The sequence below is a fragment of the Opisthocomus hoazin genome, chromosome 2 (assembly GCF_030867145.1).
Source record: "Opisthocomus hoazin isolate bOpiHoa1 chromosome 2, bOpiHoa1.hap1, whole genome shotgun sequence".
Classification (NCBI taxonomy): Eukaryota; Metazoa; Chordata; class Aves; order Opisthocomiformes; family Opisthocomidae; genus Opisthocomus; species Opisthocomus hoazin.
The window spans coordinates 28,600,294-28,613,344 of NC_134415.1; the positions used below are offsets into that span (position 1 = coordinate 28,600,294).

The 13,051-nt window shown below is 37.0% G+C and overlaps 1 protein-coding gene across 3 annotated transcripts in view; it reads right to left on the reverse strand.

Moving 5' to 3' along the window:
• USH2A (usherin) overlaps window positions 1–13,051 on the reverse strand; it is a 389,400-nt gene that overhangs the window by 162,177 nt on the left and 214,172 nt on the right. For all 3 annotated transcript variants that reach the window (XM_075412995.1, XM_075412994.1, XM_075412996.1), the window contains one exon: window positions 469–648. In XM_075412995.1, the coding sequence (XP_075269110.1) occupies window positions 469–648 (180 nt within the window). The remainder of the gene's footprint in view (window positions 1–468; window positions 649–13,051) is intronic.

A 13,051-nucleotide genomic window follows, 5' to 3' on the forward strand; every position in this document is an offset into this window, starting at 1 on the left:
CAGCTACACTAGTTTGTGGATTCTGGCTCAATATATTTCCAACTATTTCTATTGCTATTATTAAATAAATTATCTAAGTCTATCTAGTAAGTGCTCTTTGTCAGCAAATACAACTTTTATTCTAAAACAGATTACAAAATGCAGGTGACTCTCTCCATATTCTTAGATTGGATCAGCCATCCATGATGGAATACAACACCATTCACAGAAAAAAAACAAAGTATATAATGCACTTCTCGCCTACATAGTATGTTATCTATACAACTACCCGTTTTCATTCTCTAGTTCTTAAATTGAGCAATGTGCCAAATTAGAAGCTGAAAAGAACAATTTTGTTAGTAAGAACTACTAACGCAAACATATGCTTCTGAACTTCAAGTCCTCAGTTGCAATAATAAATAACATTTTGTTCAAGAGAGCATTTATGTAGTTGTTACATGAACAGAAAAAGCATTTTTTCATACTTACCTCCTGGAGGCATGACTATTGTTATAGCATCACTTATCAAGCTGCCCTGGCTGTTGGAAGCATTCACTTGGACTGTGTAGTTAGAAAATGGAATCAGTCCTTTAACGGGTACCCATACATTGGATTGATTGCTGCTGCATAACATCCGCGTATCATTTACAATAGAATAATTAGCATTAGCTGTTATGAAAAAAAAGTGGGGAGGGAGAAGAACAAATGTTAGACCTCGCATCTGCTACAATTCGTGGTCCTTACAAAACAAGTCTTATTTTTACTCAAATGAAAAGTTGCCATTGATACCAATAACATCAAAAATGCCTTTATGGAAGACAAAATATTAAATGCCATTTTCTCCTCCTTTTGTCAACAGTTTTGTGGTTCTTGTAAAACTTGAAAAATAAATGAACCAACTATGCAGCTGCAAAGGTGACTGTTATATACGGCAAACAGAAGACAGTTATCAGAAATTACTCATATTCTAGAACATTTGTGTGATAACTGCAAATTCAAAACATTAAGGTTAATTCTTTTGCCTACAAAAAACTGGTAAAACTTCTTAAATTCATTAGAAAAACATTTCTTCGGAGTTTATAAGATAACTCCATTGCATATATAAGAACTAGTCATATTGCAGTATGAAACACATGCTTTCCAGCACGGCCTGCAGTCCTCTCAAAGATAATACAAGGTTTTGAAGTACTCAGTTTATCAGTTGAAATCATCAGAGGACGCCACAGCAATCTACATGTCCTTTACAATCCTTTCTACCCTACAAAAACAACAAAATAAACCTTTCCAAAACACCTGGTAAGACTGGAAAATAAAAAAATTGTTTGTCAAGTAACAATTCTTTTGGACTCAATGAAGATTTCACTCACGTATCTGAGAGCAAAGCTGAGCTCAGTTAAAGATTATCCAATATTTTGAACATATAAAGTGCTATATAAATGATTAATATTATTACTACTATCCATCATTGCATGGAGAGCTCTCACATTGAAATCGATGGAAATTCTGCATTACAAAAAACCAGCAGAATCACACAAGTCTGAGATCACAGGTATGAGAATGAGATTGAACAGAATATAACTATTAAAAATATCTTAAATTAATTAAGGCATTGTCACAGGCAGAAGATTGAATATTCACATCTGAGTCCTCTACAAAATCTAAGTAAGATAGAATTAAAAAACCCCTATAAACTCTCTTTTAATTAATTTTTTAAAATGCAGCTCTTTCGTTTTACTTGTTTTTATGCAAGTTTCAAATGAAGTATTTTGTCTGAGGTTACTCTTATGGACCCAGGCTACCTAGCCAGCACTAGAAAAATGCATTTGCATTACTTGGTCTCATCACTTAAATTGTATATCAAACCTTCCTTCTGCTTCTTTGTGAAACTGTCCTTGTGTGTGATTTAGGAGTAGATACAATCCATCAAAGGACATTTCTCCCAATATCTGTCACAATTTTTCTGTGCACCACCAGGCAGTTTGCGACTCACTATTTGTGACGCCCACCCGACAACATGTGACTGTTATATGCACCTATTGTTTTATTAATAACAATAAAGGCATTAGAAATGGCCAACTGACATAAGGTCCTAGTGACATAAAACATTTAAGGACTTGGCTGGCTGTGAAAGAAGATGCATTTTTAAAATGTTCCACCTACAAAGTGTAGGAAAGTTCTAAAATCCAGTGTTGACAGATCAAGGCACAAAGGATAGATTGAAACCTCAAGCATAAAAGTAGGCTCCTGAACAGCTATTTACGTGCCCAGTTCATGAGAAAAATCAACTTTTAACATGTCTGTATTTTTATTCTGATCCACTTGAGCCTGGAATGAAAACATGTACTTCCTCTGCTGATATTTTTGTTCCACTATTAATCTTTTTTTTCCAATGGCTAACTATACTATATATTTTAAAATATAGCTCTGAGTAACAGAAAAGGAATTAAAAGGATAACACTCTGTTCCAAGTTGCCTGGATAACAACATTAATATACAGTAATTATACAATTAGTTGTAACATTAAATTCTAGTTATAGCAGTGATTACTCGGCAATTATAAGAAGTATATAATTACTCAATAATTAGGAGAAGTATGTAATTACATAACCATTTTATTCAGCTCAAAAATGAACTTGAACATTTACAATGAGTTAGACAACATAGCAGTTCAAAATTTTTCATTGCTTCTAATAAAAAGTTGAGTAGCACTTGCAAGTTTCTCAACCCAAATTTTACACAGACAAAAGGTGTTTAATTCTGGTTGCCAGCCAAGCACCTTACTGCTACTGGCAAATAAAATATTAGAACATGTTTAAAATGCTGGTCTTGCTGAGGATGACTTGCAATATGCAGCTTTGCCACTTCTCACTGCTTAAACTTTGCTTTCAGTGAGCCGGAAAATGAAGACACATAGGTTCAGCCTGACAGAAAGTGATACAGCGATAACCCTGTCATATCGCTCTGTGCCATTCCTACCTAGATTGCTTCAGTGTGGACCCTATTTGTGAGTATAAGTGGATGAGGCCTCTCTTTTTCTATTTTTCATGTGTGTTTTTCTCTCCATCCTGCTCACAGATCCCACTTTAACCGACCACCGAGTCTGCCACAGACCTAAACAGCAGCCTCCTCAGACACTGGTAAAGTCCTAAGAGACGTTACTTCAGACAAGTGGCTTCTACCAGAATACCTCCTCGTTTCTCCACATTTCTGCCTCATAACTCCTGCCATGAACAGTCACCAGTGCTCCAACAAGCAAGATCCATTCAAGACACAGCTGACATGAAGAACCTAACTAAAGAGGCAGAAAGCAAACTTCTAGAACGGGCTCACCATGTCCTTCAACACTTCAGACATGCAAGCACCCTTACCAAAAGATAAAGTCAAATGGAAGGGGGCTCAGAGCCACCATCTCCCATAATGTCTTAAAAAACCCTAAACCCTTTGCAGACATGAAAGTCTTCCTCATGCTCCTTAATCTTTCCATATTTTTGCACCGTGATGGTATTGTTCTTTTACTAGCCTTCCTGTTCATAAGCCTCTCCATATTTCCCCCAGTATTTCTGAGGGACTTTGGCTAAGCATGGTATTTGGCAAAAAGCTGTGCTATTCCCAGTCTATTCCTAGTTTATACCAGATCAAAGTATCTCCGTTTTTCAGGAAAATAGTGTCCAAATGAAGAAATTAGGGCTAAGGAATATCTGTATACATACTTAAAAACTATGTATACTTGAAACAAAGTCAAGTAATAAAACATGCTTACACTAAAAAGATACTCAAACACATATTCCATTCAAAATCACTGTTTAAAAGTGCTAAGCTTCACACAGTACCCTAGCTGAGGAGTATTTGTGTTTGAAGGTTCAGTACATTTTTGGGTGGACACTTTGAAGGGGGCTCCCAAGCAGACATGCATTCCTGTTACTGAGTACTACTGTAAATAGCTGAATAAAGATCCTGTGGGTCGGTGGTGCGTAAATTACTGCTGTCCTGGGTCCACCATCCTACGGGGTTCACTAAATTGAAATAACATAAATGGATATCCTTTTCCATTCTTGTTATAATCATTGTCACAAGAATTTTAATGCCTCATATATTCCGTAATTTTTTTCTGTGTGCCGTACTGCTCTGACCTTTTCAATATTCTGTAATTTGACTGGCTGGCCATTTCAAGTTCTCTCCTTTTTACAGCCTTATTAACTTGTGGGGAAGAGGTGAAATGGACAGCCAATCAGAATACATAATATTGCAAAGGTCACAGTAGTACAGTATAGTATCAGCAGACACAGAGTACTGTATATTAGTCATTAGCGTTCTGATATCTTATTCATGTGACAAAGGTTGTAAGGAGCACAGGAAATGGTACAACATGAAGCCATTCTCATGACAAAGACTGCAATGGAAAAAAGAAATAATACAAACTAAACGCATTCATCTCACATTTAAGAACAGTTTTTTTCCAGAAATTGCTGCATTTAAACGTACTCTTCCCATCTGGATCAAAATTAATATTTTTAGGGAAAAAGGTAATACATTGAGATGTTTCTTTTTTGTGTATTAAACAGTAAATACATATGGTCAATCTTTTCCAAATTACAAAATACTTTGATTACTACCGTGGCATTTGGGATTATTAAAGTAATAAGTTTAAACACAACCAGTCTAACATGTCAGTATCACAAACACATTGACACAACTATGCTGCTGACTTCAGGAAGCAAGGAGGCCATGCTAGTGAAAAATAGCACTGGGTGCTCACGTGCTTTTCTTTCCCTAATCATCAACAGCCAGCCATCATTACACAGAAGATATTGGTGAAAAATTGCCTGCCTTATACTTCTTTCTTTGTATTCTTACAGGACCTCAAACAACTGAGCCACCTTTGTAAAACAGAATTCTACCTATTGGTATTTGCAGTGTCCTAGAAATTGGGTGACTGCTCATCTTACACCCGGATTTGTTTGAACTTAAACGATATCACAGGACCGTAGTTTGTGAAATGCAGACAGATTTCCACCTAAGAGGTGCTTAAGTCTGAAACACTCAAGTCTTATGGTCACAAATGTTTAGTGAACCAACCCCTACCATTCTGTGATTCTGTGATTATTTTCTTTCAGTATCACTATTTCAAGATAATGTGAGATAATCACAATAATCACAGAAGTACACTACATACTGCGTGCTAATACATAGCAAAAGGTATTTTTTTGGCAAGTTTAGGGCTTTTTGTCATGCTTTGAAATATTATTACCAATCTATACTGTTTCTATTATGTACATAGAGGTCTTTATAACTTCTTTTACTTATAGAGCATGTTGCTCCACAATATTCAAACAGATAGAAGCAGAACTAATCCTACTGTAGAAGAGTACTCAAAGAATAAATACAGAAAACATCCACGTCAAGGAACAGTCCATATGAGGATCTAAAGAATTATGCAAAGATTACTTAGTTAAATAGCACAACTTACAGTTATTTTTATGCCTGCTTTATATGTGTGTGATCATACAGAGTAAAGAATGTTATCGTTGGCCACAGAAAAAGTTAATGTCAGAACAGCAAAATAAAAATGAAACAAAACCTCGTTTGTTCGCCCCCTTTCCTCATCCTTCCATTGGTCTCATCCTCACTGAGCACCATTTTCTGTCCCTGTCCTGGTTCCTGGCTCTCTGGCATCGAGTCTTTTGGGGGAAATCCTGCCAATATGCACGTTTCCTCTTCAGTTAACTCATTCTTTTGTCTATTAGTTTTGCCTGTTCTTCAGCCTCACTAACATCCACTTGAGCTACTCTTTTCCTCCCAGCTGAGATTTTTCTTCTCTCCCTCTCTGCCTTTCCCACTATTTCTAGCACAGTATTCAGAATAAAACCCATGACTTTTCATTTTCATTAGCCCAAGAAAAAACAGCTAAAACATCTTACCCGATCATTATAGGTGACCTCTCTTTCCCTAAGAGCTGTAATAATGAACTGTTTTCCAATTGTCATCCCAATTGCTATACCGATCATATGAAGTGGTTTCTGTGCTTTGATGCCGTATCCCTCTTTTCAATGGTGTTGGGGAGGGGGTGTGTTTGTGTTTGTGCCTCAATCTCCTGAACCACTATTTGTTCCTCTGCTCCCGAGTTGACAGATCTGTTGTTCCTAGGGACATGTCATGGTCTCAGTCCATCAAACTGAGTCCAAAACTTAAAATCTCTCTTTTCACAGGAAACCTTCATTCTTGTGGGCTAGGGGGAGTTGCTGGATGAGGCAAGATGTGAAATTTAACAGCACTGTGGCAAACTGGCAAAACTATCAATCCAAAATATTCTCTTTCCTGAAAATAATGAACAATTCACATTTTCTGCATTGAAAAACTTTGGCTTTTTCCTTTTTCCCTGGTAATTAAAGAAGCCTGTAGTTTTAAGACTGAAAGACAGAAAACATTTAAAGAATAAGATGAAAGTCCTCATGGGCACATACAATAGAACAAAGACCCAAATGTAATTTCTGACTGTATTACTCAAGCTGTTTCTTTGACAGCTCAGTTTCCCTCACTATAAAACAGGCAAAAGCACCTTCTGTGACTTTTCACAGACCTAAATTTGTTATAGTTATCTTTGTCTTGAGACTTGAAGAAGACAGATGCTGAATGTTCTGTCCATCACCCTGAGCTGGCCCCCAGTACAGGTTAGGGGCTGATGTTGGAAAGCAGTTTCTCTGCTTTGAAGAAGATATGGAGGTCCTGGTGGACAAGCTGAACATGAGCCAGCAATGAGTTCTTGCAACAAAGGCAGCCAATAGCCTCCTGAGCTGCTTTAGGAGAAGCATTGCCAGCAGGTCAAGGGAAGAGATCCCTTCTCTATATTCAGCCCTGGTGAGACACATCTGGAGTGCTCGAACAGTTCTGGACTCCCTAGTAAAAGACAGACATGGACTTACTGGAGTGGAGTCCACGCAAAGACGATTAAGGGCTTGAGGCATCTCTCACACAAAGAGAATTTGAGAGAAATGAGGTTGTTCAGCCTCAAGAACAGAAGGCCTGGAGGGAAGATGATCTGATCAATATGTATAAATATCTGATGCGAGAATGTTAAGAAGCCAGACACTTCTCAGCAGTACACAACAACAGAACAAAAGGTAATGAGCACATGTAGAAATACAAGAAATTTTGTTTAAACCTAAGAAAAAAAACTTTTTTACTTTGAGGTTGGTCAAACACTGGAACAAGTTATCCAGAGAGGCTGTGGAGTCTCCATCCGCGATGATCTTTAAAAACCATCCGAACACTGTCCTGGGCATTGTGCTCCAACCGACTCTGCTTGGAGAAGGGGGCTGGACTACATGATCTCTAGAGGTGCTCTCCAACCTCAGCTGTTCTAGGATTCTACGAAAATTTGCAGAATACTTCAAGAACCCTAAGGCAAAGCAGGGGTAATCATTACGATGAAAGCACGTTCCTGTCAGTAGAAATAACTGATCATTAGTGTTAGAAACACAAAGGAATGTGCATTTATATGCTCATTAATTCTGTGGACTGAAATATCAATAAAGCCCACAGCTTGATGGGGAAGCTCATACAAGAAAGTTAGCACAGACCCCATTGACAGTTAATGACTACAGCCGAGATTAGGCTCTGTCATGATGGCAGGCAGAGAAGAACGTTTGGTGTGTGGTCTCATCTACCCTTTTGAGCTTCCAGTTCAGTGCCACGAGGCTTTCAGCTTAAAGACTCTGTATTTGTAGATGAAACTGTGAGGAAGCAACTTTTTAATTTGAATTAGTTTTAGGTTTTCTCATTACTCTTTAACAAACATAGAAATGTCTAATGAATCTTGCACTTGAGTCTGTTTCATTTAGACCTTCCAGTTAAAACAGTGTATTCAGTACAGTGTTAAGTGTCTGCTGTAAGTATATTCATCTGTATTGTAACTCACTTTGCTGCAACAGCACCAAGGGGCATCAGCCTTGGACACACCCACATCCCACACATCCCCCCCCACTGTACTGTGTTGTAGAAACACATTGTAAGAACTCAGTCCATGACCTAAAGAAATCATAAAATAGGATGATGCCACTCAACTCTGGAAAGCATTATACTAGTAGAACCAACTCATGCGAATTTCACACAGGCTTCCAGTGTCCACGTGCTCTTATGCCAACATGAACAGGAGAAAGCATCCCAGTACAGTTTAGTACCCGAAGTGGCATAACATCACATTGTCTATAAACGACCAGAAAGCATGAAACAGCAAAAACACTTGCTGTGCTTGTGATGCTAAGCTGATGACAGAGCATATAACTATTGATTTAATCCATTTTGTTTGAGGGGGTTTATAAACAAATTATGACATTTATAAAGTTTATTTCAGGAGAGATTTTACACACTGAAAAAATTTCAGAAACAGTTAGATTTAAAATCTTCCAGTTTGTTTTTCCATGGTTAGAACATTCTTTCTCTAGCTGCAGTAGTACATAAATGGAGATTATCACAGTATCTGGTTTCTGAATCTATGCCCATAATTCATGGATGCCAATAAGAATTTTCCATTCTCCAGGGACACTATCAGAAGGAGACTAGCTAAACACACAGAGCAGAACTGGGAGTCTCAAATCCATAATCAAATATCTAGATTGATTGTGTCACTTGCACTTGTATTGATTTCAATTGGAGCAGCTGACCCAAGGGAATAATAAAAATGTGGAATAAATCTGATTTATGAGAACAAAATAAATCCTTTTGTGAGTGGTAATGAATTGGTACTATTTAACCCTTTCAATCACAAAAGGAGAACACTATTTGTTTTTTTCAGACTGCTGAGTTAGCCGAAAAGTCGTATAAAAAATGTCAATACTGTCGAATGTCATTACACTTCATTGTAATACTTTGGAAGGAATGAAGCTCTACACTTGATCTAGGATTTTTATTTGACATAAGACATTCTTTTGGCTTTTTCAGTCACCTTACATGGGGCATCACAAATAATGCACTTGTAGATTGAAAGAACCACAGAATCACTCAGGTGAGTGTTTGTTGCACTTATAATGGAGCTCCCTCTAGGGCTCCCCATTTAGGGTAAAAACATGTAGAGTAACATAAACAGCCATATCAACTGCACATAAAAGGTTAACCTATCATAGTATCTTCATCCTTCTGGAATAACACTAGAAGGTTAAATAGGCAAAAATCTAATTTGATCTCCCTTATACAGTTCAAATTAAAACTTCGTCAAAGTTTGTCAAACCTCAATTTTCATCACGCTTTCTCTACCTGTGAAAATAGCTAGGTTTTACATTAATATCTAAAGAGAAGCATATTTGAAACCAACATATACAAGTACCTAAATGCAATTTCTTCATCTGCGAAAGCTGTAGTCAGATTATATATAATTTGTTCAAGTCCTGTATTTACATTATTGACACTAATCATTTGGTGTCCAATGTCAAATTGTATTTTTGCATTTAGGATTTACCATAGATACCTAAGCACTGTCAATACAGCCTCCTCGGTCTTCAAGCGGGTTAAAAACTCTAGAAGACATTCATTAACTAAAAGACTGTTTTCATAAAAGAACTGATTGGCAAATTCCCTTTTATTCAATACTGTTCACCAGTGCCATCTCCAGAAGATTGCTATTATTCCCTAGATTATTCCAAGGGAGCAGGGATGGTCTCAGAGACTATCCTGCTATTGGCAGTCACTAGGAATTTCAGCCTGTAAGAACTGATAATAGGCTCCTCACAGAAATGGGGTTCAGCCTTACATAACTGCTTTATAACATGAAAGCCAATAAATTACACTGTACAATACAGAAACAATTCCAGTATACAAGTGACAAAAACATGTAAATAAAAAAACTATGGGAATAGAGAGATGCAGAAATCAATTAAAACATTATCTGCAGTCTGATGCTAGAGTCTTCAACAAAGAAACAGTCCAATGTAGATATTAGAGAGATACAGCTCTCATTTTGCATTCCTCTGAGACACCTGTACCAAGCAATAGAAAAGCAAAGCATAACTGGTGTTGAAAGAAATCATGGTAGTAGATGGTGTATTCTGAAGCTATTCAAAATCTACTGAAGGTTGACTAAACATTACCCAATAATCATCCTAAAGTGCACGCAAAACTATAAGTATTCTAGCCATGCAAATCAAACTTTAAATGGCACATCACTCAGTGCCAAAACACCCCTAAGTCCTGCTGTAGTGAACAGATTGAACACAACTATTTGAAAATGGATCACGCATCCCCTTTTTGTCCCTCTCCAACATTTTTAGCTTTAGTGAGTTTTATTAGTTAGCTCCATAGCTAAAACTAAGGAGACGGACAGACAAAATAAGGGATATTTCAGATGAAATATCAAAACTCTCCTTAATGGCTGACTTGGAAAAGCAGCTAAGGACTCCCACAAAAGCATCCTACTTTGAGAGTGGGGAGGGTATCTCTCTGGGGCAGCACATGGCAACGACAAATATGCCAACGCTGTTGCTCACAGTGGTGATGACGACTTCTGCCATGCTGTCCCTCTGCCACTACATACTTTCCTTTGGGAACTGCTCAAACTCTCTATTGGTTGTCCCATTTATGATGCCATTTATGCTGCATGGAGTATGTTAACATGGTGCAAGTGTTCTACACTGATTGGTCACTAAACATCAGTGTACATATATTAATGGATAACACTTATCAAGCATTTAAACTATTATTTTTGACTTTGTTGTGCAGAAGGTTTGGGGAGGTCAAGACCTGGTAGGGAGGAGCAATTCTCATAGCATCACAGCTGCTCCCATGAAGATTCTCTGTAACAACACTACTGGGGTTTGCAAGTGCAAGGCCACGAGAAAAATAATCTGAGAACAACAGCATAAGAACTATAACAGAAAATACTTCCAGAGAGGCTCTGGAAAATACAGCCTCAGTGCCTTCAGAGTCAGCATTAGTAACATTAAGGCACTAAGGTACCTTAGGCACTGTGCAACCTCATAGCAGTACAAAAAACCGAAACAGATTAAATATTTCTTTATATGTTACAAAGGTAACTGGTAAATTACCAATATCATTAATATCACCACAGTTTCTCAGATTCATATTCCTTTTGAAAAGTTTACCCTTCTTCTACAGTCAAGGATTTCTACTGTCCTTGTGCCAGCTTCTTGAAGAAATTATTATTTTTTTTATTAATCATGACAAATTTTGTGTGCCTCTCCTATTTAATAAAAAAAAAAAAATCAACGATTACTACTAGGGAATTCAGAATGTATAGAGTTACTGTGCAATCATAAATTACTGGAGTAAAGTTAGAGTGACTTCTTCTCTCCTTAATAGATAATGGTCTGTCCCTGGCACAGGAATATATGATATTATAAACACCTTTGGTAAGTGATTAAATGCAGGAGGAACACAGTCCTGATATTTACCTACTATAGAAAAAATAATCAGATTTCTTTGGTACCAGCTTCTTGAAAGTTCAGCTACATGAGAGGAAAGGCTCAATAACTACTCAACAATACGAAACAAATTAGCAAGTTCTTTTAAGAAATAGATTGCCTTGAAAATAAATCATATGCTTTGATTACATATATGGAATGACTACACTTCCGTTTTTGTAAAAGAATTTTTCTTACAAATATTAAAGCATATCTGAACTTGTATCTATTGTCAGGTGTTGCATATTCAGTTTCAGCAACTGAAATCTATACTTAGATATTTATTTTTTGACATAATTATGCAAACAACTATGTTTGAAAGAAATTCACTATGAATATTGGCTTAACAAGTCTCTTGGAAATGTTTAATTTCTGAAACATGTTTCATTCTCAAAAATTGTCATATTCTTTCAAAATTGTCAGACATAAATGTAAAACACTTACTTCCTTCTGCATCTTTGAAGATAACATCCCACAGAATTTTTATTCCCCTTTCTCAAGCCTTCAACACAAGACAGGCTAGGAACTTTAAGGGGCTTCAGCATTCCTCTCCTCTTCCACTTCTGTTGGCATCTGCGCTGGCATGTCTTCCCCCCACAGACATTGCTTTTATGCAATGCAACGAGGACAACTAGCTTGATTCTTAACATTCCCTATTTGAATTCTGATTGAAGAGTGTACTGAAAGCACTGTGCCCAATCAAGATTATACGAGGAACATTCTGTTAGAAGCCAAGTTAGTAGACGGTCTGTGTTTCCTCTGTTTTTTATATATATATATATAAAATATTAAACCAAAAAGATTAGATGAAAAAAATTCTAATGTATATAGGTAAAAGTCAATTTATTTATAGATGTAGCTTTTTTTTTTTCAAACCAGAAAATGCTGTATTCTGCAGTCAGAATTCTCCAGTTTGCCAAGAGAATGAGTGGGATGCAAGAAAGCTTTCTGATACAGTATCTCCAAATAAGCAGAATTACCAGATGAATAATTTTCCCCTTACAGAACTACAAGATAAACCACATTGCTGAAAAATAAGAACCTTGGACGATATGTCAACAACAGAAGTTACAAAAAGTAAAAAAAAAAACAAAAAACAAAAAAACCCCAAAACTACTACCCCCCAAAATCTGAAAATAACATACATTGATTCCTACATTCATGAGCAACAAAGAGTCCAGAGTATAACCCTGCAACTTTGTGTTGTGAAGCTCCCTAAGGACATATAGTTAATTAAGGATTCTCTTTATGTCAAACATGCATTCAAATGCATCGCAACATCCAGGGGACTACAGATTTGGATTTTTGTGCTAATGCAGTCATCTGACACAGGTAGGAAGATAAGAATTTCCTCCAACTCTCTCCTCTGGAAAAGAGGTAATACCTGATTCTTCCTGTGCTAGCACTTAATTTCAGATATCCAGATGCAATTAAAAATGACCCTGTGCTTAATCTAAACCACCCTGAGGGTATATAGGGCTGAATGAGGAAACTACTTGAGGGAAATCAGCCTGACTCTGTCACCTTTCTTTCTCCCTCAAGTTTTCTGAGAACTGGAAGTGTATCAGATAATAACAAGAAGTTTAACTCCTCTTTAAGAGATAAAAGCTGTTTGTGATGTCGTAATATTAGTATTTCTTGCCTTGGACTAATGAATTGCAGAA